The sequence below is a fragment of the Carcharhinus amblyrhynchos genome, chromosome 18, assembly GCF_965287045.1.
Source record: "Carcharhinus amblyrhynchos chromosome 18, sCarAmb.v2.hapA, whole genome shotgun sequence".
NCBI lineage: Eukaryota > Metazoa > Chordata > Chondrichthyes > Carcharhiniformes > Carcharhinidae > Carcharhinus > Carcharhinus amblyrhynchos.
Genome location: NC_137341.1, coordinates 44,894,373 through 44,922,076, shown reverse-complemented (window position 1 = coordinate 44,922,076; position 27,704 = coordinate 44,894,373). Strand labels below are relative to the sequence as shown.

The 27,704-nt window shown below is 40.2% G+C and overlaps 1 protein-coding gene across 5 annotated transcripts in view; it reads left to right on the top strand.

Annotated features, from left to right (window-relative positions):
• Positions 1-27,068, top strand: part of usp7 (ubiquitin specific peptidase 7 (herpes virus-associated)) — an 81,779-nt gene extending 54,711 nt beyond the window's left edge. The window contains exons 16-32 of one of the 5 annotated variants that reach the window (XM_080206940.1): positions 560-694; positions 1,795-1,896; positions 7,460-7,565; positions 7,746-7,838; positions 7,916-7,983; positions 9,049-9,149; positions 14,055-14,208; positions 15,645-15,712; positions 16,666-16,768; positions 18,273-18,350; positions 19,672-19,772; positions 20,661-20,760; positions 20,859-20,978; positions 21,137-21,208; positions 21,449-21,539; positions 21,760-21,795; positions 25,375-27,068. In XM_080206940.1, coding sequence (XP_080063066.1) covers positions 560-694; positions 1,795-1,896; positions 7,460-7,565; positions 7,746-7,838; positions 7,916-7,983; positions 9,049-9,149; positions 14,055-14,208; positions 15,645-15,712; positions 16,666-16,768; positions 18,273-18,350; positions 19,672-19,772; positions 20,661-20,760; positions 20,859-20,978; positions 21,137-21,208; positions 21,449-21,539; positions 21,760-21,795; positions 25,375-25,481 — 1,635 coding nt within the window. In that variant the 3' untranslated portion in view covers positions 25,482-27,068. The other 4 variants (XM_080206939.1, XM_080206944.1, XM_080206942.1 and 1 more) reach the window with 4 other exon arrangements.
• Positions 27,069-27,704: the final 636 nt, after the last annotated feature.

Here is a 27,704-nt window from a genome sequence, read left to right as displayed (position 1 = left end):
CTTATAAGAGGCCAAAAGAGCATCTTACCCAGACCCAACAACACCCTGCTCTGTCCTCATAAGCTTGCCCATCTACTGTGGCTAATCCGCCTAACCTACACATTTTAGGACAATACTGGACAAATTTCACATAGGCAATTCACCTAACCCTTTGGGTTGTGGGAGGCAACTGGAGCACCCGGGGGAAACCGACGCAGACACTGAACATGCAAATGCCACACGGACAGTCACCAAAGGCTGGAATTCAACCCAGGTCCCTTGCGCTGAGAGCAGTGCCACCATACTACCCACAAAAAAGCATTTTCCCCTGGATAGTCAGACAAAATGGGGAGTTTGGATCGGGGCTTGCTCTTAATGCCACTCAACTCTGTCCCTCTCCCCACATCAACTTGCAATTTCACCCCATTTCTTGGATTAAGTGAATTGCTTAGTGTAATTTTATTTTTGTGGTTGTGATGAAGCAAACTGCAAATAGCTTTTGTTGTCTTGCTATGTTGTAAAAATTGTAGTTTTAAAAATTCAATCTTGTCAGCTAGTTCCTGCATTTTGTTTCCTTCAGATAGTAACAGAAGACCAGTTCTGTGGACATCAGGGTAATGACATGTACGATGAAGAAAAAGTGAAATATACAGTGTTCAAAGTCTTGAAAAATTCTACACTTGCAGAGTTTGTTCAGAATCTATCACAAACAATGGTTAGTATTTCAGTAGTGTGTTTGATACCATAAAACTAGGACAGCATTGCCCACCAGAATTGTTTTCTGTTGTCTTATTTGGCTTATGACCAAACTACTCGAATTGCTTTGAAAAAGTGGAAATGTGCTTTTTGAATTTATTCTCAATGACTTCTGCAGGCTTGTTGCAGTAAAAGGTACTGGATATTGTGACATGTTGCTCCTAACAGCGGTACTTTTCATGTTTTGAGAAGGTTCAGTGGCACTGGGAAATAAGCAAGCTTTATTTCCGGCATCACAATAGAATTCTTAGGTCTGAGGTCGTGAGTTCATGGCCCATACCAGACTTGCAATCTATGTCGATACGATGGCAGTCCCTGAATGAGAGCATCATAGGGTTGGCTTCGAGGTGGAATGGAATGCTTGTCTGGATGAATGCAGCTCCAGCCACATTCAGGACGTTCCAACACCATCCGAGCCAGAGCAGCCTGCTTGATCGGCCCTCCGTCCACACCTTAAATATTCACTCCCTCCCTCCCACCACCAGTGACAGAGTCAGCACTGTGTATTGTATTCACAAAATGCTCTGCAGCAGTGTGCCAAGTTTCCTGTGGCAGCATCTTCCAAACCTGCAGTCTCTACCACCTCGCAAGACAAAGGTGGCAGGTACATTGGAACGCTAACATCTGCAAGCACCTCTCGAAACCACAGCATGACCATTTCATTTTGCACCTCACTTTCCCAACTCGAGAACACCGGGCCAGTTGTAATAGTCCAAATGATACTCTGGTTGAGATCACATTGTCGGCGTAGTGGTGCATGTCTCTGGTTTAATGATTAATCATGCATTGTCTTCTCCCTCAAGGCCATGGTGGGGGGAATGTCTCTTTCGGGTTCTGAGATTTAAGGTACACTTATGTGTATAATGGAGCATTTTGTGTTCACATCTCTGAAGATTTGCCTTGTTTGGTATTATGTTTTCTACAAAGCACCAAGCACTGACGAGTCTATTTCTTGAAACTGTACTAAATTGGTATGCTGTGCTCCAACAGTACTTCATTTGTAACTAAATTTTTTTAAAGTATGTTTTGATCTAATGTGTCGCTGTTGCTTTGACCCAGGGTTATCCACAGGAACAGATACGGTTGTGGCCAATGCAGGCTCGGAGTAATGGGACTAAGAGACCAGCAATGTTGGATTATGAAGCAGATAGCAACAAAACTGTAAGTGTGTATGTGCCAGGATAAATTCCCCTGTAGAATTTGAACTAGTTTTTTTTACAGCCTTTCCTGGAATAAACTGATGAAAAGATTTTTTAGGGAATTGCAGGCAAGGAGCTTGATGCACATCGACAATCAAAAGCTGCATCAGGAAATGGTTAGCCTGTGCTTAGAGTTTGCCTCCTTCAACCAAGAGTATTATAAGAGCAAACGACAGTAGCCGTATGGGCACATAGTACTGGGCAGAGTACTCAGCAGAATGTTATGCTGGCATGTGTGTATGGAGAGTACATAGGAGCAGTGTGACTCAAGGCAGCACAGAGTCTGCAGGCAATAGCCCCGCTTCACGGACATTTTAAACCACGGTGTCTGTTTCCAATCAAATGGTTGCTGACCTATGTGGCATGTTGGAGGAGGAATTGACTCCACTAGGGTGTGGAGGGCACACACTGGCTGTGGTAGTGGAGATGGTGCTTATCCTTTTCAGTATCCAGTTGTTCCAGGAATCAGCTGGAGATGTTTGTGGGAATCTCGCAATCTGCAATCCACCTCCGCAGAAGAGTTGATGAATGTTTTGTTCATGAGGACAGGGTGTTAAAACGGCTCTGGTCTGATAACGCAAGTTGAACCAAACAAGCTTCAGCTCCATAGCCGAATTTCGTTGAGTCCAGGGGACTCTAGGCTGCGTGTACTTTTGCTGTCGCAACTGTCACACCATCCAGGTTCTTTTGTCAGTGGGAAGGGCTTTAACTCTCTTCCATTCTGTATGCTGACCGTTTGAGATCTTAAAAAATCTGAACTGAGTGCATTACATTCTGAGGAAGCTTCGATTCAGGGACAGTCCTAGATGCAGCAATTGTTTGCATAACCAGGAAGCCTTTGAGAATAAATCCTTTGTTACAAAGAGTTGTGCGCACTAGTGCGCAATCCCACCATCAAGGGGGAGGACTCACAGTCACAACATTATCTACACGAGTGATTGTTGAACCACTAATTTGACTTTTTGAAAATGTGCTTTAAATATTTAGACCACTCTGGGGAAGCACTTTTAATAAGGACTGTCAAGCACCTCATCATTATGATCTGCAGTGCTCTGCACAACTTGACATAGCAGCCAAGAGTTGAACTGATGATGCATGATTCTTGAGAGCGTGACTCCAACTCTGAAGTGAACGAGGGGAAACAGCAATAAAACAGTACAGACAATGGCCATCCAAAGGAAAAACTAATGGCAACAGCTATTGACCTGCCTGTTGGGGAAACCCATGACTCAGTCATCCTCAGTGATTCAACTGGCATACCCCACCAGACCCATTTGCCTCTATTAGAGGGATTAATGAGTGCCTTAAAGTTTGGTGTGGGAGAAATGGGTTTTGATTTGTGGGGTACTGGCACCAGTACTGGATAAAATGGGAGCTGTACAATTGGGCTTGTCTGTACTTGAATTGTGCTGGGACCATTGTTCGAGTGAATTGTGTAACTAGGATGGGGAAGAGAGCTTTAAGGTAAATAATGGGGGAGGGGATTAAGCAATAGGATATATGGTCAAGGGAAATTACGAAGTAGCGGAGCAAGACGCCAGTCTGTTAGGGACAGTGTTAAAATGAAAGAAACACTAAATCTGCAAAGATGAGTGGTAGATCAGAAAATTAGATGGATCTCAAAGACCAGCAAAGATTGACTGAAAAGATAATAGAGGTAGAACTTGGCATATAAGAAAAAGATAGCTGGTAATAAAAAATTCACAAGCTTTTCTACAACTATTTAAATAGAAAAAGTTAGTGTTGGTCCTCTGGAGAGAGAGAGTCTGGGAAATTGATGGAAAGCAAGAAATAACTGGTTGCCGAACAGGTATTTTGTCTGCCTTCACAGTAGAGGACTTGGAAAACTCCCAAGTTTTTGAAAACCAAGAGGTGATGGGGAGGAGTGAGCTTAATACAATCACCATCACTAGGAAAATAGGAAATTTATTCGACCTGACCCAATACCCAAACGTCCTGCAACTCGGTCTTTTAGAAGTAGTGCCGACACAGCACATGAATTGGTTATAATCTCTCAAACTGGCAAATAGCTAATGTAATATCTTCAAGAAAGGAGGGAGGCAGAAAGGAAGAAATGATAGACCACTTAGACACCATGGGGCAAGTGCCAGAATCCATTGTTAATTTGATTGTAAGTTAATTAACAAAGTAATATTCTAGATGGAAGAGGAGGAACTGGTAGATGTGATGGGCTTGGATTTCCAAAAGGCATTTAATACAGTGCCACATTAAAGATTATTACACAACATAAGATGACATGGTGTAAGAAGTAACACATTAACGTTGACTAACATGAAGTAGAGAGTAGGAATAATGGGTCTTTTTCAGATTGGCAAGCTGTAACTAGTGTCGACATGGGGGGACTCGGACAGGTTGTTGATCTGGACACCTAAAAACTTGAAGTTTTCTATTTTGTCCCCGTTGATGTAGACAGAGGCATGCTCTTCTTTATGCTTCCTGGGCCTTCGCTGACTTTCTGGGCATGGGTCATCCAATGTTATATGTTGATTGCAGTTCTGTTGATTTGAAGTCAGTATTCTGGTGTGACGGTAAGCCTGCATATGATACGTCACACTGCTGCAAATGAATGCCATATCATATGCAGGCTTACCACCACACCAGAATGTGTCATCGATGGAGACGGGAGAGGTTCCAGAGGATTGGAGGATTGCAGATATGGTTCCTATTTTCAAGAAAGGGAACAGGGATAGCCCGGGAAATTACCGACCGGTGAGTCTGACCTCAGTGGTTGGTAAGTTGATGGAGAGGATACTGAGGGACAGGATTTATGAACATTTAGAGAAGTTTAGTATAAGCAGAAATAGTCAGCATGGCTTTGTCAAGGGCAGGTCTTGCCTGTGAGCCTAGTTGAGTTCTTTGAAAATGTGACTGAACACATTGACGAAGGAAGAGCGGTGGATGTGGTTTACATGGACTTCAGCAAGGCGTTTGATAAGGTCCCCCATGCAAGACTTCTTGAGAAGGCATGGGACCCAAGGGGCTGTTGCCTTGTGGATTCAGAACTGGCTTGCCTGAAGAAGGCAGACTGTGGTTGTGGATAGGTCTTTTTCTGCATGGAGGTCAGTCACCAGTGGAGTGCCCCAGGGATCTGTTCTAGGACCCTTGCTGTTTGTTATTTTCATAAATGACCTAGATGAGGAAGTGGAGGGATGGGTTGGTAAGTTTGCCGACGACACGAAGGTTGGTGGTGTTGTGGACAGCCTGGAGGGATGTCAGAAGTTGCAGAGCGACATAAATAGGATGCAAGACTGGGCAGAGAAGTGGCAGATGGACTTCATTGCGGATAAACGTGGTCAATTTTGGCAGATCCAATGGAATGAAGGAGTACAATATCAAGGGTAGGACTCTTAGCAGTGTTGAGGAGCAGAAGGACCTTGGGGTCTGGGTCCATGGGACTCTTAAATTGGCCTCACAGGTGGAGGATGTGGTCAAGAAGGCGTATGGTGTACTAGCCTTCATTAATCAAGGGATTGAGTTTAGGAATCGGGAGATAATCCTGCACCTTTTATAAGACCCCACTTGGGGTACTGTGCACAGTTCTGGTCGCCTCACTACAAGGAGGACGTGGAAGCTATTGAGAGAGTGCAGAGGAGATTTACAAGGATGTTGCCTGGATTGGGTGGCATGCCATATGAGGATAGGTTGAGGGAGCTAGGTCTCTTCTCCCTGGAGAGATGAAGGTTGAGAGGTGACCTGATAAAGGTTATAAAATGTTGAGAGGTATAGGTAAGGTGGATTCTCGGAGACCATTTCCCAGGGCTGAAATGGTCGCTACGAGAGGACACAGGTTTAAGGTGCTGGGGAGCAGGCACAGAGGAGATGTTAGGGGTGAATTTTTCACTCAAAGGGTGGTGAGTGAGTGGAATCAGCTGCTGTCGGTGGTAGAGGCGAACTCGTTGGGGTCTTTTAAGAGACTTCTGGATGAGTACATGGGAATTAATGGGATAGACCTGGTTGGTAGGGATATGATCGGCACAACTTGTGGGCCGAAGGGCCTGTTTGTGCTGTAGTGTTCTATGTTAAACCCATGTCTCGTGTTTCTTCTGAAAATCAGCAGTTTGTGTATTTTTAATTAGGAAAATTTGTTGATATTTAGTTTGTTCTGTGATGTCTAGATTATTGCATAGAATTGCAGGTTTATGATGCAGAGTGACTCCAACAGTGTAGCTAAATTCCCATACCAGCTGAGATTATTTGTGCAGGCCCTGCCTTCTCAGCCTTGCCCCTTGCCGGAGATGTGGTGAAACTCAGGTTAAATCACCACCAGTTGGCACAGTCTCTCTCAAAGGTGGGAGAGCAGTGTATGGTTCTCTGGGATTTTAGCAACTTTCCTTGAAGTATATGGTATCAGCGAAGATGTTTATGCAACGTGAACCCTCATCCTGATGGCTACCTTTGTGTGCGGCTGCCTCAAGCTGTGCGTAGATCCTCGGTACACTAACGGCAAGCACCACTACTTTTTGAGGTTCTGCCTGTCCCGAGTGTTGCAAAGGATTGGTCTGGCCACACTGCCGCGGAACGCCCCACGTAGTTGGACCGTACCGCAGCACCTGTCCTTTGTGGAGAAATTTTTCCGCATACACATCTTTGACCACGTGGTGATTAAGCACTGGTCAGCGCGTAACGTCTTTGGGGCCCTGAGAGAAAAGGAGACAGCGGATCCTGTCGGATGGTTCCCTGGCCAGACTGTCAGTGTCATCTGGCAGAACGCCTCATCACCAGAACTGACAAACGAGCACCAAGATCTGGCTTGGCTGGTGGTGAGAAGGGCACTCCCCGTCAGATCCTCTGTGTGTTCGAGGTCTCAACAGCACCGCACACTGCCCTCGAAGCGGCTGCAGGGCTGATGAGACGGTCGCACACCTCCTTGTGGAATGTGCCTTTGCAAAGAAGGTCTGGAGTGAGATGCGGTGGCATTTGTCGAGGTTCGTCCTGAGCAGCTCGGTGACGCAGGACTCTGTGCTCTACGGGCTGTTTCCAGGGACGCGCACAAATATCAACTGCTGCTGGAAGGTCATCAATTCGGTGAAGGACGCACTTTGGTCCGCCCGAAACTTGCTGATCTTCCAGCTGAAAGAACTGTCCTCGACCGAGTGTTGCAGACTGGCACGTTCCAAGGTCCAGGACTACGTGCTGAGGGACACGCTGAAGCTTGGGGCAGCTGCCGGAAAGGCCACGCTATAAGGCCTTTTAACGGAGGCAGACCGAGGGCCCGGGAACTGCAGAATACCCTCGACCTACATAACTGTGCCAATCTGAGCAATAACAGCACACAGTAATTTATCGAGGCACGTAAATAGGTATAAGTATTGAAATGTATTGTCTGTAATTCGTATAAAACTGTAAAAATGTTTTGATTCTGCGCTGTTTGCAATTCAAAGCCATGTAAATTTGCAGTAGTTTATTTGAGATTTTTATGAATAAAGTATATTTTTGGAAAAAAACATGAAGTAAACTTGTGGGATCCATGTAATCTAACAAACCAAACTTTGTTTCACTTGTAGATGATTGAATTGAGTGATAATGACAACCCGTGGACAATATTTCTAGAGACAGTCGATCCAGAGTTGGCTGCCAGTGGTGCAACATTGCCCAAGTTTGATAAAGATCGTAAGTCCGTATTAACAATGCACTGTTGTTGACTATATGATTTACACAACCGTGCTTAGTTTTATACTTGTTTAAGGGCATGTCTTTAAAGGAATAAGTTAAAATCATCATAATTGCATGTTGTAATATGAAAACTGACTGTAAATGTACAATAAAGTAATGCTATGATTTTCTCTTCAGATGACGTAATGTTATTTTTGAAGATGTACGACCCCAAAACTCGGAGCTTGAATTACTGTGGACATATCTACACCCCTATATCGTGTAAAATACGTAAGTTGAGAGCTAACAGCAGATTTCAATTTGTACAGACATTACAAAACGTTAACTCTTAAATTTGTTATGTTTAGGTGATTTACTGCCGATCATGTGTGAGAGAGCAGGGTTTCCGCAAGGAACTAACCTTATCCTCTATGAGGTATGAGCATACGTGACCAAGCTAGCTTTGTAAAACATAAATGTAATATCTTTTCATTAAAATAGTATTGACTTAAAAATCTGACTTCATGGTAGAATGTTTTGATTTATTAGTCAGGTATTGGGACACAGTGTTATTGTTTGCTGTGTTATACAGACAAAGCATACCATTCATAAAGTAAATAGAGGAAAAGGAAGGAGTGCAGAGCATAGTATGCAGAGAGATTTGTATATGGTAGGTCCGTTCAAAAGTCTGAAAGTAGCAGGAAGGCGGTGTTCTTGAGTCAGTTGATACATGCCCTCAGACTTCTGTATCATTATTTTCGAACTGGAAGAGAGCGTGTCTTGGGTGTGTACGATCCTTGATTATGCTGGCTGCTTTTCCATCTAAATTAGAAAATTGGATCTATTCATGTCCCTCTATTCCCATCCTACTCATGTATTTGTCTTTGTGTCCCTTCAAAGTCACTATCCTGTAAGGCCTGCACCTGCATTGTAATTTTCTTGTTTTGTCAACCATGCAGCCATTCAAGGTCATGTTGATTCAGGGTACATTGAACAGCCAGTTCCAACACTGAACTAGAATGTTGCAGGCATCTGGTACAGTGAGGATGAGCACACATCCAAGTCACAAGGAAGATTGAGGGTAATTTAGGATTTGGGTAGTAATGAGCAAAGTTGATTGTAATGTCATGTGTGGGGCAATAGAGCAATTTATAGACTGACCTTAACACAAGTGATTCAGAATCCTTTTGTATAGAAATGAGTATTCAAGTTGAAAGAGTGATTACTTGCTCTGCCTCTTGAATGCAAAATGCATGGGAAGGGAGGCAGCGTTAAATAAAAAATGTTGGACAAACTTGATTTTAAAATGTCATCAAGAATGTCAACTGAGTGTTCATGTTGTGCTGAGATCATTAGAAGCCATTATAAAGTAAACTACTTTGAGGTCATCAGTTGCATGTGTAATGTAGCTGACTGCCAGTTGTTGTGCTTTTATAGTCATTGTAACAAATCAGTAGTTTGTGATTACTTACATTAACTTCTAAAACTGTCTTTACTTTAGGAAGTAAAACCCAATTTAACAGAGAGAATTCAGGATTATGAAGTGTCCCTTGATAAAGCACTTGACGAGCTCATGGATGGTGATATTATAGTATTTCAGAAGTAAGTAATGCTTTGGCAGCAAATGAATGGATCTCAACTTGCCAATATATAATTTGGATAGCTTGACATGCATCTTCCCAGTTTGTGTTGGGAAAATATAATGGCAAAATTCCAGAAATGCATAGTGCTGGTTTTGCTTTATTTAAGTGTGGGGAAGGGGAAAGATTTTCTTCAAGCATCCAGCCAAAGTGATAACTATATGAAACTCATTTTAACTCCACCAAAATGCATTGGAAATTCATCTGGAGCAGTCTTGGTCCAGAATAATGCAGTGTGAAAGTGTGGAACAGGCATCCCATCAGATCTTTAATTGACTCTTATCCCTTGTGAAACTGATAGGGAAACCTTCTGATCTTGTCATGATTGTCATCCTGAAAGGAGCTTCAGTGATATAGATGGCCTAAACTATACAAGTCATTAAACTCTGTGTCACAAGTGTTAATTTTGAAAGGCATGTAGAAGAGAATTTCTATGTAATACATTGTTTTCTTAAAACAAAGCATTTTGCCAGGAGAACAACAGAATTGTGTTGGTTCCTGTTATGCCATTGTATGACTGTTCTGCCCACTTCGTTCTGAATAGCAACTTGAGATAATTTTATATTGTAGATGTTAAATTCTGTTTGAACCAAGCCCTTTCTCATGCCAGTTTTCTCCTCTTCTGTGATGTTGCCATTTGAATATATCAGAGGTGCCAACAGCCTGTAAATCTAACTGTGTACATTGCCCACTGTTGGGACAGTTATTCAACAGTGGAAAGCACCCTGTTTAAGCCAGATTTTGTCATTGGTTAAAGTCCACATAAGTACAGTTCCCAGCAAAAGTTACTGAATGGCGTTTAGTATAGGATTACTCCCTTCCTAACTAACAGACAATCCATGAAGTTCGTTGTAGTGGCCACACTCCTGTCCGGCTATAATCAACTAACTTGGGTATGGGCGAGGAATTCAACCTGCAGCCTTAGAATCTTTTAACTTCTTAATGGTACTAAGCTGTTTATATAACTATTGGGGTCTGTGATCTGCGTAATTGTGGTTTGAGCTGGGGGAAGCATCTCGGAGATCTGCAAAGAGTGCTATATTTCTACAGAAACTTAATATTCTAGTTAAAGTTTGCAGTGATGCTACCTACAGTTTGGTTTTCTTTTTAGTGAGTATTTTTCAAGAAATTGAAAACTAGGCTGTAAACAGTGACACTGGATGCTTGTAACTATTTAATTTTATTCCAATCTGGTGGCTGAAAGCATATTCCGCCTTATTTTTCCAGTATTTTGCAGGTATCAAAATTTGCTACCCCAGCTCAAAATGTAATCCATCCTGCAGACGCACAAAACACCAGTGTGAGTTACTGCTCATTTGTGACAGGCTCCAGACCACAGCTTGCTTCCACATTGGGTAATGAAATTGCCTAGCCTTTGCATGTTCTCCTTACAATTGGCAATATGTACTATTCCATGCTGGAGGGAGAAATGGAAACCAGAAAACTAGCTAGTAGATCGAATTCTAGTATTGTTGGTAAATGTACACTGGACTGTCACATACCATCCATGCTATTTAATTTAATCTAAGTACAAAATTGAAAACAATTAGTAGCATTAAATTAGAAGTTTAGTTAACATAGTGAATTGCAGTGTTAGGTCCTCCTCTTAAAATCTTGCATGCTTTTGAAATAGACACTTTGCCACCATGACCCTTCTCCACCTTTCAGTACAAACATAGCTTCTTGCCCACTTCCCATACCGCATGATTCTCCTGATAGAGTTCACGGCTGCCTCTCAGTGCCAGTGACCAGGGTTGAATTCCCAGTTTGGGTCACTGGTGGTGTCTGCACATTCTCCCCGTGTCTTTGTGAGTTTCCTCTAAGTCCTCTGGTTTCCTCCCTCTGAAAGACATGCTGTTTAGGTGCATTGAACATGCTAAGTTATCCCTCAGCGTACCTGAACAGGTGTCTGAGTGTGGCAACTAGGGGATTTCTGCAGTAATTTCATTGCAGTGTTAATGTAAGCTGACCAACTTTTTTGTAACACCAAATTAATGTAACAATTTAAAAAAACTTTAATCTATTTGTCACCCTTAAACGTGCTCAATTGAGCAACCACAACCCTCTGGAAATTGGCCAATAACTTTACTGGTCTAAATACATGACTGCATGCAGCAGATCCATACACGTAAGCTTGTGGGTGTCATGTTCTCCCAAATACCAATGTTCTTGTGATAAATTATATTCACCTGTTTGCGTTTAGTGCATAGTTAATGACTAGTCCCATTTACTTTCATCATATGGGATATATTCTTCAACTTCTACTATTTGTTTGATACTTTACACTTGTCAATGAGTCGTCTTTTATTTCTTCTTTGCTGCCATCAGCCTCCACGTTTCTCTTGTGTTGAAAGTAGTAAGGGACTGGATAGGCCAATGTTCCAGCCAGTTTGCTATTCATCTATGAGGCATCACAATTCACAGATACCTGACATGATGATCCCAATGTTCAGAAGTGGGCTGCTGCCACTTTGCAACTTCTAGCCCTGCACAGGAGCTCTGAGGACTGCTGTAGCAGCCAGAATCTACCTTTCCTTCCCTCAGTAGAATTGATCTCTGAAATATTACATACCTTTTCTTGATGTTTTGTTTTTGCTATACAATTGCCTGTCTCATTTTTATGGTCATCCTTTGCCACCTCTGTCCATTTGTTTATCTGTTAATTCTCTTTCGTCCATCCGCTAACATTCTGTCTCTTTTTAATTTGACCCATCTGCTCTTGTTGAAAACCACACTAAACTCCTGCTCCATTTCCAACCTTTCTTTCCTTCCAGAATCTTTAATTGGGTTTCCAAATGACTGCCATCTTTCTGAGCTCCAAGACTGTCAGGTTTCTACCCCTTTGCCTCAGTACCAAAGGTGAATTGTCCCTGCTTATCCTCTTCAACCTGCAGCTTTTGGCACGGTTGACTATACCATAATGCCCTGCCATCATTGTCCAGCTGGGCAGGACTGTGCTCACCCCCTGGTTCTATTCTTAGTCAATCACTTGCCTGTACACGCATTGTTACTTGTGTTCTGTCCTGGTATGTCTAAGGATCTATCCTTGCCATCTCCCACCCCTGCCATTTCTCATCAAACTACAAAGCTTCTCATTGACATCATCTAAAATCACCACATAATTTTCCACATGCTCACTGCTGATACCCAGTTATACCTCAGCCACACTGTCTCTCGATGCCTACACTTTCTGAATTATCAGACTGCTGTCTGCCATCCATACTATAAAGCAAAAATTTCCTGCAACCAAATATTGGAAAGACCAAAACTATTTGCCTTCATTCCCTGCTGCGAATTCCTGTTTTTTTATAAGCTCTTGACTGCATCCCTCTCCCCGATAACTGTTTTGAGGCAGGAACAAATCGATTTGTAAGCTGGGTCTGATATTTGTCCCTGAGGTAAACTTCTGACCACATCTATTCTGTTTCTAAAACTACCTATTTCTGCTGCCTTAGCATTACCTCATTCCACTTCTTAACTGATTTGCTGCTAAAACCCTCATCTATGCTTTTGTTGCTTGTGTGCATTGTTTCATAGCATTCATAAGTTGGCCTTTCACAATCTGCCCTCGAAAGTTGGCCTCCCAGAATTCTGCCTATGCCCTACTTGCACCAAATCCTGTTCCCCACCATCCTGTTTATGTTAAGCTTGAGCATTGACCACCAAGTAGTGTCTCAGAAGTTCTTCCATCTTTGCCTTCAAATCCACCCCCCCCCAACCATCTCTATAATCTTCTGCAGCCACACAACCCTCTTGAATGTCTATGCCAAATAATTCTGGCTGTAGGAACAATCCTGAGTTTAATCGTGCTACTGCTGATGCCCGTGTTTTCAGCAGCCATGGTCCTAAGCTCTAGGATTCCCTCCTTTAACTTCTCTGCCACTTTCCTCTACAATCTGAAAAAAAATTAACTCCTTCACATGACCTAACATTTCATGATGGTGTCAAAAATTGTTTGATAACACTTGATAAATGGCCCAGGATAGTTTACTTTATAAAAGGCACTGTCTAATTGCAAATCGGGAATTCATAAGTAGAGGGCTTGATTGTGTATATATAGACAGTTCATGTTGACTTGTACCAGTTGGCAACTGGATTATTAATGTCGCTTTTCATGCATTAGGTGTATATTTCTCTTCTTGATATATGCTTAATTATAAACTTTATTGCAGCAAGCAGAGGCAATTGATCAACATAAAACATTATAGCTATCAATTTATTTCTGACTGAGCAGAATCATATGACTGAACTGTTGTTAGAATTTGCTATCTAGTCTTCATTTTCTATCCAAATATACCTACATAATCAGAAATTAATTTTATCCAGTGATGTGTATCCAGTTGCATGGTTATTGGCATTTCCATATAACAATGGTGCAAAAATAGCCTTTTCCCATTTCAACATTAAGAGCATTTAAATGGTCACCGGATAAACATATGGATGATATTGGAATAGTGTAGGTTAGATGGGCTTTAGATTGGTTTTCACAGGTCGGTGCAAAATCAAGGGCCGAAGGGCCTATAATGCGCTGTAATGTTCTATGTTCTAATTGGCTGAGTAGGTCTGACCACAGATTGAAAAGTCTAAGTAACACTTGGAAATAATTGTGGCACTTCAACAATATCTTAACACAACGATCTTGATTTTTCACTTCATGTCAATGCTGTTCTTGTTAAGTGGATGCAGCACCTTTTAATGGTAAAACTGCAATATATCCACACCATTTTAACCTATAATTTCACTATCAAATCTGAGAGACTGTGTAGCTCAGGTGCTAACGTTTAATTTTGAAAATGTTAGCATACTACTGAGTTGTGGAAATCTTTGGACAGCTGAAGTCACCAATTCTTTTCTGACCGGTTTTCAGGGATGATCCAGAAAATGACTCGAGTGAGTTACCAACAGCGAAAGATTATTTCCGAGATCTGTACCATCGAGTTGATGTCATCTTTTGTGATAAGACTATTCCCAATGACCCGGGCTTTGTGGTCACACTGTCTAATAGAATGAACTACTTTCAGGTAGGAGGGCTTTGGCAGTTCATTTGTGAGGATTAAAAGATGTGTTATGTTTTAAAAAGAACTTCTGATTTGTGAGACTGATTTGGTCATAATAAACCAGAACTGAAAAATGGAATAATACCCACATAGTTAGGAAATCATTTTAAAGATGTACATAATGTGACTCATGTATGATGCAAGTTGTGGATTTTTTTAAATCACTACTTTGTTGCAACTTTGGCGATTAGTGGCCTATTGCTTCAGGAAAGGCTGATTTTTCAATAGTGGCCATAATGGTTGTCCTAAGTGACTGCTCAAGTTATTTGAGTTATGGAATACCTACCATGGTGACAGCTTACTTTTTAACTACACTAAAGACACGTTATAAATGTAACTGGGTGCGTCAAGGGGGTGACCAAGCAAAATGTCAGCTCCCTGCCCCACATTAGGACAGGTTATTGGTAGGTTTCTTTAAGTGAGACTTAGGGAGGGAATTCCAGAGCTTCAGTTCAATGTGCAGCTGCCACAGGGGAGTGATGAAAATCATAGTTTGCTTAAGAGGCCAGAATTAAAGTAGTAGGAAAATTGTAGGTGTGGATTTGTAGGGCTGGTGGGGTTCCCAGAGATGGAGGCAAAATCTAAGGGGATGTAAAAGTGAGGATTGTTCTCAGACTGGTTGCCAACGTAGTTCAGGAGCACTGGGAAAATGAACGAAAGGACTTGATGCACACTGGGACATGAGCAAGAGTTTTGCTTGCATTCTGGTTTATGGTTTGAAGATGGGAGGCTGCCCAGGAGAGCAATGGGATAGTTAAGTTTAGTAATAAAATTATGGATTTTTACTTTCTGGCAACAAGATAAGCTGAGGCAGGGGCAGAGTCTTTGTTTTGGAGGAGGAAGTGGAAGACCTTGGCGACGCAGCGGACATAGGGCTGAAAAGCTCATCTTGGGCGTCTCAAATGCTGAGATTGCAGTTGGTCTTATTCAGCCTCACTGTGGCCAGGGAGAGAGGTGGGCTTTGGTGGCAGTCTGTGCCCCTATTTGTTCTGCTTCAAAATGTGATGTTCTGTAATTTAGTGATACGTGTATTGAAGTTAATGTGACCCAGTCAGTTGAAAGTTTTTAAAAATTCAAGACTATGCTGAGAGCAAGTCTGACCATTCCCATATTGTACCATTTTTGGTTTATTTGCGAGTCATGAGAGTATAAGGTAATTGTATTTGTTTCCCCTTTTGATTTTTTTTTGGCAGGTTATTGATTGCTATACAAACATTTAATCTTTAAATCATACCAAAAGCATTTGATTACAACATGATTTGAAATAGAATAATTGTCCTGTTTTACTGATCCATGATAGTTTCCTGACCATGGTACAGGATGTTATTTTGAATTGTTCATTCATAATGATTCCTCCCAAAAACGAGGAGTATTAAGTTCTAATATTCTTTTCTTGGTAGGTTGCCAAGACAGTAGCACAGCGACTAAACACTGATCCAATGTTACTTCAGTTCTTCAAATCTCAAGGGTAAGACTACGTCACTTCTCAGTTCAAATTTCTTTCTTGAATAGATTTTTATCAGTGAATACGTTTATTTTCCTAACTTCCAATTTCAGTTTTCTCCTCCTTTAGGATGGCACCCAGTCGAGTAGTGGAATAAAGAAATCCTTTGTTTAAAATCAGCTGTTTTCTTGTAATTAATCTCAATTTCGCATGCCAATTTCAGATGTCTTGTTGGAACTGTAAAACAAGTGAAATTTAAAGAGAATCTTGCACTCTTTTAGATTGAAAAGCTGTGCAGTGATAATGACTAAACTTGCTGCAGCTTTTCAGTTTCACCAGTGTCACCTGCGTGCTCATGATTCACTCTTCCTGTGCGAGACCATCCAAAGTGCAAACATGTTTTTGTGAAAAACTGGCATTGTTCTGTGGAACATGAATATAGTTTGAAACTGTTAGAATCAGCTCTGTCTTTCTGTTGATTGGTGGAGGTCCTTCATTGTGAAGTAGGTTAGGTCAACTGGAATCCAGTTCCTAACACATACATGTCCATCTTGATGAATTAGCCATTGTTCAGCACACATTGACTTTTTAATTTTATAGCTTTACCACGATAATGTAGCAAATGCATGAATTGGGGGGAAAAAAGGCGTGGTGGCCAAATGTGATTGGACAAAGAGGGGAAACTCTTAAATATTTTTGCTGTTTTTAATCTGGAATGCCTGATGCTAATATAGGGTGCTCAAATTATAAATCTCTTGTTTTGTAAGGGATCCTGATTTTAAGAGGTGGGCAGTGTGAGAGTGGGATTGAGAGTTGTAAATTGTGCAGGCACTACAAACTAATAACATAATTTACCTCCCTTAGCCTGGACCTGTTGGACATGTGGTTTTGTTTGATCATGCAATTTTACATTAAAAAAACTTTTTGATGTGCTCTTAATGCCAAAAATTAAAGAATTTTATTGTTAAAAGTTACAGGGATGGGCCTGGTAATCCTCTTAGACATAATTATGAAGGCACACTTAGAGATCTGCTGCAGTTCTTCAAGCCAAGGCAACCAAAGAAACTCTATTATCAGCAGGTAAGTAAATTTGTACTTGACCTCTGAGCATGTGAAAGGACTCTAGGTAAATTAATGATAAATTAAGCTTATAAATTTTTCAATCCAAATCTATTTGCTTGCATCTATTTTGGAATTAACCTATCACTGTTAAATTCCAAGTATACCAAACTTTTAATAGCCATATCTATTCTAATATTGTTTGAGTACTGTCAATTTTGGAATAACTCTGTCTTCAATCTTGCTGACTTATTGGCAGTTTATGAATTATGTGAATCATTGTGGAGGTATATTTGAATTTGTTCCATGTCAGAAACTGGGAAATGGTGTATACTTAGAAAAGTTGTGTATTTGTAATTCTGATGGATAACTTGATCATATAGGGCGCAGATTTATTTTTAAGTCAATGAAAAGTTTTGTTCTAAGACCTGATCCTCAAATATACAGGAGCTCCTTTTATAAAAGAAATCTGCTTCCTTTTCTGACCTCAGGTTAGAAAAATTGCTGCACTGCCATTTAAATGTTTGAACGTGTTCTGCATTTTATTGTCAGTGCAACTCTGGCTAACTTGGGAATTGAAAGCAAATTTTACAGGGATCTGTGAAATTGTCACCTGTTCTGAAAAGAAACTTGCTGGACCACCTCACGAGGTGGAGTTAGTATGTCATGGATTTGATGCAGTATAGGTAACTCAAATTTAGATATCTGTGCTCACATCCCTTTTGGAAAAGATAGGAAATGAAATGAAAGCTTGAGAGGTTTAAAGATACAGCTAAGTTTCTTGCAATGTTTTTAATTTGGGCATCTTTAGTTGGAAAAAGCAAAATAAATCTTTTAAATTCAGCAGCCTAGCTTCTGCATTATTTATTATGGAAAATAGATGTAATGTGAGCGACTGACTTGTACTCATAAGCATTAGGGCTTGCGCTGTTTAATTCAGCCAAAATTACTGAGTGGCTGAGGACGTTTTTCAGGGAGGCTGGATAAATATGCATGTGAGGCAAAAGGGAAGAAAAAGTTATCCTAATAGAAGGAGGTCACCATTCAATAATATCACCGGACTAGTAATCCATAGTCCCTAGCTAATGCTCTGGGAACTAGGTGCAAGTCCCACCACAACAGGTGGTAGAATTTAAATTCATAAAAGATGAAGTATAAAGTTAGTCTGAATAATGTCAAGTAAAAGTTTATTTATTAGTCACTAGTAGGCTTACATTAACACTGCAGTGAAGTTACTGTGCAAATAATGGTGGCCATGGTAACTATCATCAGTTGTTGTAAAAAAAAACCCACGTGGCTTGCTAATGTCCTATCAGGAAGGAAATCTGCTGTCCTTACCTGGCCTATATCTGAGGCAGCAAAGAAAAAAGAGGAAGCTCAAGTATAACATAAATTCTGACATGAAGTGGTTGCGCTGAGTGGCTCGTTTCTGTGCTGTATATTATGAAGTTTATTTCAAAATCAGTGTTCCACATTTTACACGACAAAGATAACGCCACAGATCTTGATTTCCTTTTTTGTGTAGCTGAAAATGAAGATCACAGACTTTGAAAATAGGCGGAGTTTCAAGTGTATATGGCTCAACAGCAATTACAGGGAAGAGGTACACACCAATTCTTATGTTGCCTTAAGATTTAACAGCCAGGCATTTCAGTGTTCTAGAGTGGGTGTGCTAGTTAAACAGATTTGAATGTAGAATAGGATCCAAGTTAAAATCTTGAGTACAACAAAGAATGAAAACCCACTTTCTCTTTTTTGGCAATCTCACACAAACACCATTCTTCCGCAGACCTGCCAACACATGCATATAAAGGCTCCCACTGGAGAGGGAAATACCAACTTGGCAAACTCCCTCCCACTGAGGTTCAGTTGCCCTTCTCTTCTCTTCCCGCCACATACCGCCAGCCCCCCTTGCATAACTACATATACAGAAATCAAAGCAATTGGCAAGTGCATTTTTTTGAGAATATACACCTACGTATTGCTCTATGCAGGTACACAGGACCAGATCCCTAACATACATTTGAATTTGAGCTTGGATGTGTCTTTTAATATAGTTATGTAAGATGAAGCAGAGTTATAATCAGGTCTCCAGTGTTGACGAGGGGAACAGTCCTCATGGGATGGAATTAAATATTGGAAAGACTCAAGCCATTGTTTTTAGTAGTGTTTCAAAGTTCGCAGTTGGACTACTTTCTTTATTTCGCTTCTCATTACTTTAATGCGTATGCATATTACTGAGAACAATGCAGAATTGGGTCAGTTTTCAGGCACTGCAGCATTCAGGTGGCTCACTCAACTTCATACTAGTTCTACCTTTGCTTTCTACTGCAATTAAATCAGTGTCTCAATGATGCATACAAGTGACATCGCAGTATACTTGGAGAGAGAAAAGCTCTCCAAGTTAACAGCTTAACTGTTCTCAATCTTGCGTCACCGTGGTTATCGGGAAAACTCCACTTCCGTGGTTATGCTATCCTTGCAGGCCATTTACAATAGTCAAGTGGCCGAACCAACTGCTCCCAAAACATCAAAGACACGGATGAGTGCATTCCATCAGCACCTTGACCCACATACACAATACATCTCATGCTCTCCAGAAAGCAGTTTTAACTCGTGCTGATGGCACAAGCAACATTGGGCATCAAAATACTCAGGTAGTGGGAACACTCATTACCTAGAAATTTGAGCACGTGATATGGTTCTTGTTAATTATTTTTATTACAAACTTAGGAAATTTGTAGTATTAGTTGACTGATTTAATTTCCACTTAAGTAATTAAGTAATGAACATTTGATTGAGGAAACTAGCTCAAAACATATTACACCTGTTGGTAATATTTTGCTGCAAGATACCACTTGGGGATGAAATTGTAAATAGCTCATTCAATGAAATACCAATTTGAACAATTTATTGTACTATAGGAGATAACACTATATCCAGATAAACATGGCTGCGTGCGTGACTTACTGGAAGAATGTAAGAAAGCTGTGGAATTGTCAGAAAAAGGTTCCAGTAAGCTAAGGTAAGACTGTTGTTTCACATAGCCGTGCTTTATGATAACTCTATTGTTAATTCAGGCGTTGGAGCCAAATTGTGGTGTATGAGCTTTTTCCAGTATGTGGCCTTGGAAGGCATTCAAATGGAACTGTTCAAACTTTGGTCGTCCACCTAGCCTTGTCAGCAAAAACCCAAACTGTATTGTGTTGGGATCCACAGTCTTTTTTGAGCTAACAATTAACATAACCTGTTTTTATTTTTTTAAATTGTATGCGCTGCCCATACTTTTTTAGTATAAAAGTAATTACTTTCTTAATATCTTATCACAACACAGCTATTGTGTTTAGACAAATGAGGTGCAAGTTGGGAGAGTAGTGGCACCTTTAGTAATAATTAATATTTATAATTTTTAAGGTCATTACCAGAGGAAGGCAATGCTTGGATGCAAAATAACGTAGATCTTTTGAGGAAGCATTTTGTATTTTTAAGTTAATTTAAATTGCTACCTAGTTCATGCTGGTTCTACAAGTGACAATGATTTTGATTTATTATTGATAGTGATAAAGTACTGTTTCTTGTGCTCTATACAGACAAAATATACTGTTCAGAGTACGTAGGGGAGAAGAAAAGCAGAGGATGCAGAATATAGAGTTGCAATCATAGGGTGTAGCGAAAGATCAACTTAATATATAGTAGGTCCGTTCAGAAGTCTGATGGCAGCCGAGTAGAATGGTATTTCTGTCACAGTATCTGTAAACAGTGCCTTAAAAAGGTGGATTGCCAGATTTCCAAATGAATGGGAGGTTAGTCATGGTGGGTTTTTGACCCTGAGCAGCCACCTTTGTATACTGAACAATGGATTAGATTTAAACAATTTTACTGTTTTAAGCTATGAATGTATTTTTGCTTTCAGGCTACTGGAAATTGTAAGCTACAAAATAATTGGAGTACATCAAGAAGATGAGCTGTTAGAATGTTTATCTCCAGCAACAAGCCGTACGTTCAGGATAGAGGTACAATGCGTATCTGATAAACTATTCTGTGGCCGTAAATATTTTTTTAAATCAACAAGTTTCCACTTTGCACTCACGTTTATCTGGATACTTTTCAGGAGGTCCCACTAGATCAAGTTGACCTGGACAAAGAGAATGAGTTACTGATTCCTGTGGCACATTTTCACAAAGAAGTTTTTGGCACTTTTGGAATTCCATTCTTGTTGCGGATATGCCAGGTAAGGTGCCTAATTTTGTGCTGTTAGCAGAGCAATTAATACTTCTGGCTGTCATCTAATGCAGAGCTTTGAATGGCAGAAGAATTGCACAGATTGGTTTGAGAATGTTTCTTTTGTTCAGAGGTTGACCAGAGTTCATATGTTCTCTAAAATTTTAGAGTGAGCCCTTTAGGGAAATTATGAAACGAATTCAGGCCATGCTGGAAGTTCAAGAGAAGGAATTTGAAAAGGTAAAAAGCATCTAATTTTGGACATTTTTTTGAGTGTTTTGCTGTTTCCTTAAATAAGCTGAGAAGTCTGTAAATGCCCATTGTAGTTGCCTCGCAGTTGAAGTTTCTCTTTGAGGCCCAGAAACTGATACTGAACGAGAGCAACAAATGCAAAGGACTGGTTTCTGCAGTCATCCGGACTTGGTGTTCACTTCTCCTGTTTGGAATCTTCTAACGTTAAATATTAATTCTCTTTTCAAGTTCAAATTTGCCATTGTGATGATGGGTCGGCACCAATACATAAATGAAGATGAATATGAAATCAACTTGAAGGACTTTGAGCCTCAGCCCAGTAAGTAGCAAAAGATTGTTAGTGAGTTGCAAATTTGATTTCTCAACACGGAATCGGCAGGAGTTGGTTTCAGTGACTTAACGAGTGCTAATGAATTGATTCCTATGTTTTTTTGTTTTTGGACAAACAATAGCTGCTTTATATTTTCTAAAAAAGAAATCTAGACAGCAGTGAGGGTTACCTTTTTGTGGGAGTTTTATATACGTGACTTTTTTTGCAGAAGACTGGCCAGTTCCAGATTCTCTACAATTAACGGGTAAGCTCTTGAGACTGAAGATCGTTAAAATTGCATCTGTACATGTGAACATGTGACCTGAATGTTTGCATGAGAAATTTGTCTATTTAAGTTAACAGCAACTTCCATAACGTAGTCCAATTCTGGGCTTGACAAGTGACCCCAAACTATAGCACAGTTATGGAGCCGATGTCAGGTTTTAACAGCATACTATTAATTAAATCTATTAATTTTGGACTGTTATTTTCATAACATAAATTCTTTTTAGAAGAGGTTTTGTAATTGTGATCACTCCAATTGCAAAGAAAATTTCAACCTTTCAGATATTGCCATTAACACCAAATATGCCAGGACATTGGAACTTTTCACTCTAAAGCAAGTTGTTCAATATGTTTGATATATAAATGACTGATATCCTGTAAAAACCATGTAGCGTTGTTCAGTATAGGAAATGCCTTTTCCTTTTTACGGTTTTTAAAGAAATGGGAAGACGCTACAGCTTGCCCAAATATCCGTTCAAGCAACAATGAACAGGAATGAGTGTTCAGGCAAAAAAAGCCAGTCTTTCTTTTGCCTTTCTCCCTTTTCTGGATGTGACTGCTAGGTAATGTTCATATTTTGAATTATTAAGGGGCTCAAAGATGAGCCCTGGTAAAGCAGAAATCCACGCTTTACTGGAAGCTTCACCATGTAGCTTGGCTTGTCATTGCTGAGATTGGCCAACTCAAGATCAGACAGTATGGTCATCTGTTTACTTAGCAATCAAGTTACCCTAGTTACAGTAAACGTTGCTCCGAATCATCCATCTTTCCTTCTCTAATATCAATGAAAATAATGAATCATATTCAGTGCTGTTAGTTCAGTCAATTTCTCCTGAATTCCCACCTTGCCTGAGCTCCTTTTGAGTTGAACCTACTTTTTAAAAAAGACAAGCTTTTATCTCAAGTGGTTTGGTGTCAGATTTTGCCTGAACACTTCTATGAAGCACCTGGCGTATTAAATAAGTCTGAAATAAGCACACAGAATGCTGGGAAAAAACTCAGCAGGTCTGACCGCTTCTGTGGAGAGGGGAATACTTGGCATTGAGTCCAGACAACCTCAGCTCTGAAAAGTCGTACGAACTCGTACTTGACTGCTGCCTCTACCACAGATATTGCCAAAATTGCTAACTTGTATTTAGTGCCTTTTAAGGTGCTTTACAGGAGCATCATAAAACAAAACATGACACCAGCACACAAGAGAGATTGCATTGAGTCACCAAAAATTTGATCAGAGGTAGTTAAGATGCCTTAAAGGAGGAAATTGAGATAAGATGTGTAGATAGTGGGAATTTTGAAAGTGTTACTAAGCTGAGGGACAGGTTTTTTTTTCCCCCCAGGGTCTAATACAGAAGATGGTAAGCTTGGGATGTTGAAGGGAGATGTGGCTGGTGTGTAATGCAAGCTCGGGATCAGAGAAAGCCATATCTGTAGTTGATAGGGTGGAATAACATCGCATGAAATGGGGTGGCCATAAATATAGGCTGGAGAATTTACACGGAGCTTGAGATTTAGGGGGATTAAGGGCAGAGAATGTGCCGAGTTGGAATGGAGGATGAAATCGCCACGGATGAGGAAGTTTATTGCAGTGGCTAAGGGAGGGAAGCAGTGAAGGTATGAGAGAATTTTGTACTTGAAAATATAGTAAAGAATCAGGATTTTGAAAGAGCGTAACAAATGCTCCGAGGAGGAGAAAGTGAATGCCACCCCAGTGGTCTAGGCAGGACTATTGCTGGAAGCTGTGAACACTGGGAGGTTCAGTAAGTCGCAAGGTATTATTCTGCTACAAGTTCATCAGTGGCAAAGGGCCTTGTTTGCAAATAATCAGGCATTCTGAAGGGTGATGTGTAAAACCAGGCTGAGAACTGACTTACTGATGGAATCCACAGGGTGAAGCGTGTGAATTTTTAAGTCAAAGTCTGAAACTACTTGAAAATTAGTGATGGATGAAAACACAGGAATTTCTCTATCTGAAATGTGCCATGATACAACCCACGGTGGGATAAGATTGCACGGGCACTTAATATTTAAATGTGAAAATTGGAACTTGAGAAAATGTTGGCAAGCGAGATGTTAGTGTAATTTGAAACAAAGTGTGACTTATCGCAAATGAAGCAAAATGAGACATATGTACTCCATGAATGAATGGACAAGTAAAGATCTATGGGACATTAATACAGAAGTGTTTAACAAGTGCAGTCACTGAGGCAACAGCTAATGAACCAATTAAATGTTCAAGTTAAGATACCCACAGTTCAACTAGGAAGTATTCTGTCCAGACTTGAATGCTGTGTTCAATTAATAGATCACTAAGGTGAATTCAAGCACCGGACGCATTACAGAAAAGAGCCACGAGGCTGATCCCGTGTGTCAGATGGTTGAGTTATGAGGAAAATGTTAGAAACATTTATTGAGCTTTGAAAAATGGTTGAGAGAGAACCTCATGAAGATGAAATTTTGTTTTGACCAACCGAGTGATTTGACCCAGATGTTCTTGCCTTTTGAGTCTCCAAAGCAAGCTAACTGAAAAGCTTGCACACAATTTCCGTTCACCTGATTCACTGCATGCAGGCAAATCACACCGTGCTGATTCCGAACAGTTTCGATGAAGGTTGACACAATTTGGGAAAATCCCTTTTTGTACAAGGATATTACTGAGGTTTTAGCTAACGATTGGTTGGGGGAATTATTAGCTTCTGGAATGGGAAGAGAAACACCAACCATCCATCGCAACAAAGCTACAAAAACTGCACACTCGTAGGCAGTAAGCATGGCTGTGTGAAATTAAAACTGATTTTTTTACAAAATGTAACTGCCCGAGTAGTCTAGATATCTCTCCGATATGACAACATTAATTGTCCAGATTGTATTTCTGTTGTCTTTTCGCCACAGCATCTTTGGGATTCAAAGCAGGTTTGCTTAACTTAACAGCCTGACAGCCACAGATCATTACTGACTTAGATGAGACCAATTTTTTCAGGTAGTGCATTGCACATTTTTGGCTTGGAATCACCAATAGTGCTTGCAGGGAGCTTTGTGCATTGTTCTGCAAATATGCCATTAAAATAAATGGATTTAAATCTTGTGTCCACTGGATGCATTTTACAGGAAGGTGATCCCAGGAAATGATGGCATCTATGATTGGCAGCTTTGCTTGATTTTAGAAACATGGTTTTTTGACATTTATTGTTCAACTGCTGGAATCTAAGAGAAATATAGAAATGAGTTGAGGAAAAGGTGGAATGAAACAAATGCGTTTTAAAACATACTAATGTCCATAACTTTAGAATCTGCTTATGAAGCTTTTGCAAGTGTTTCTTATTAGAAGCAAAGTATCTGCAAATTGAGAAATTGCTCGACCAACCATGTGTGGAGCTCTTAATCTGCATGGGGCTCTAGTATTTCAGGGGTTTTTGAGACACTAACTTGTAGGTGATGCTGTTATTGGAGACAGCAAATGTGAATATTATCACTTCAGCTGCAGTTTGTCCAGTTGAACCTAAATATGAGTTGAATGAGGCACTATGTGGATATTTCTAACTTTTTCTATTTCTGTTCGTAGGTAATATGTCCCAGCCAAGGCCATGGTTGGGGCTTGATCACTTCAATAAAGCTCCAAAGAGAAGTCGCTATGCATACCTGGAAAAAGCGATCAAAATTCACAACTGACACCAATACCCGACTAGTCAGGATTGTGTGTCTTAAAAAAATTTAAAAAAATTAAAAAGACAGTGTGTGCACCCATTCAACAGCAGTAAAAATGAACTTTGGTACACGTGCACCTTGTCAGAAGTCTTCAGCGACAGGATTGCTGCTGATGCTAATTTTATTTTGTTGAGGCTGTTCAGTTTGGCTTCTCTATCTATTGACTGCCTATTTTCCAGATGGAAAGACGATATGGTTTTACCTACTCAAAGAGCAATGCAGTTGGATGTGAATTCTTGCTTGTTTTAAAGATGAAAAGATGTGGCCGGAATGTGGCAGCATAGCGAAGGAGCTGAGTAGTAAAGAAAACAGCTAGTCATTCGCTAAATGGTTCCATGCCTTTAGAATAACCCACAGCAGATGGCATAGGATTCACATCTCTGGCTGGCTGCTAATTATAGGTGTTGTGAAACTTCTCAAACACTTCAGCAGCTAGCATGTTCATGTTTACAGTCATTTGGATAGTTTTTCTTTATTTAGGTAGTTTGGATGAATTCAGAATTTTTGTGAATTTGTAAACACCACCAACTTTCACAGCATTAATAAATGGTGTCTGTACTACATCTTGCACGTTGTTGGCACTTAATATTACGGAGATGCATTTTTTTTCCTCCCAGCTGAATGTGGTCTTTGATTTGTTTTTTTAAACATGATCTGGGTTTTTGTTCATCCCATACTCTTTGTAGAACACCTTGGCAATAATAATAAATCAGTACTCATTGTATCCTGCCTGGTGCGAGTTTGTAGGTCTGGCTATGCTTGTTTTATTTTGATGCTATGGCCGTTAGTACTTCCTAATGGTAACTGGCTGGAGTCGGTGGGGTTTACTGTGCTGCCTGTGGGAACCAGTTTTGAGACACAAATGGTGGCTGGAAAGGGCAAAGTTGAAAAATCTGAATGTGTTCTATTTTGTCATGGTGAGATGTGAAAAGTTATAACATGACAAAACACAGCCTTTAGCACAGAGGGCATGCTCAATAACGTAAGTAGTAAGCTGTTGACTTTGTAAAAATTTTAAAAAATACAAAAAAAATTGTATATTTAATGATGAACATGTACAATTTTAACACTCGAAGGAATAAATTCCCATGGAGGAGTCTGCAGGTAAAGTCACTGATGTTGATATTCATTGCGTGTAGTTTTATTTCAGACTGGTTTTTTTAAGCTAATTGCAGCAGCGTGTCTAGTTGAGTGCAGTAAAATAGAATCTGCAATTCACAACTTTTAATTTCTCTTCCCTCTTATCTTTTTAATTCACGTAGCAGTGTATGAAATCTTTTTCCTGTATATTGCCTTTTTGCTGGAAAATGTTGTATGTTGAATAAAATTTTCTATAAAAAATCTGTTGTATTTATTTTGCTTTGTGTACCCACAAAGTATGATTATTTTGGGCTAGTTTTTTTGGTTAAGTGTTCTAACCTGGAAAAACATGTTCAGATGGGTTTGGAGATTTTTCTGTAATGCTAAATATTATAAAGTAGATTTAGACCAAAACATGGGCTCAAGCAGCATTTTGTTTCTTAGATTACTTTGGTAACGGCATCACGTCTGATAATTAGCAATGTTTGAACTGTTTTGTACTTTTTCCTTAGCTACTTGTCAAACTCTGCATTCATGGTAATTTTACTTATTGACTTGAACTGCTTTATAACACGTACTTTGTTGCACGGCTCTCCTTGTCATGTTCTTTTTTTATCAAACATCAATTTAAATTTCGCTGAGGTGTGATGTGTTCACAGTTCTTGGCAGTGCTGTTTGCGGTGTGTTTAAATTGGTATTCCTAAATGGCTGTTAATTGTGGACTAGCATTTTGTGCCTTTCATCTTGTGGTTTTCTTAACTCTAGAGCTGTAACTATTTTAGTAGAATATTCAGTAGACAGAGTTATAATCAGTGACAAATTGTGGAGTTGAGTTGCTGAGATCAAACAAAGGAGATAGCTGGCAACGACTTCCTTGATAAAAGCAAATTGCTGCAGATGCTGGAATCTAAAACCAAAAGAGAATGCTGGAAAATTTCAGCAGGTCTGGCAGCATCTGTAAGGAGAGAAAAGAGCTGATGTTTTGAGTCCAGATGACCTTCCAAACAGTCATCTAGTATCGCAACATCAGCTGTTCCCTCTCCTCGGTGACCTGTGTACCTGTACACCCAAATCCTAATGCCTCTCAATACTCTAAATGGCGGAACC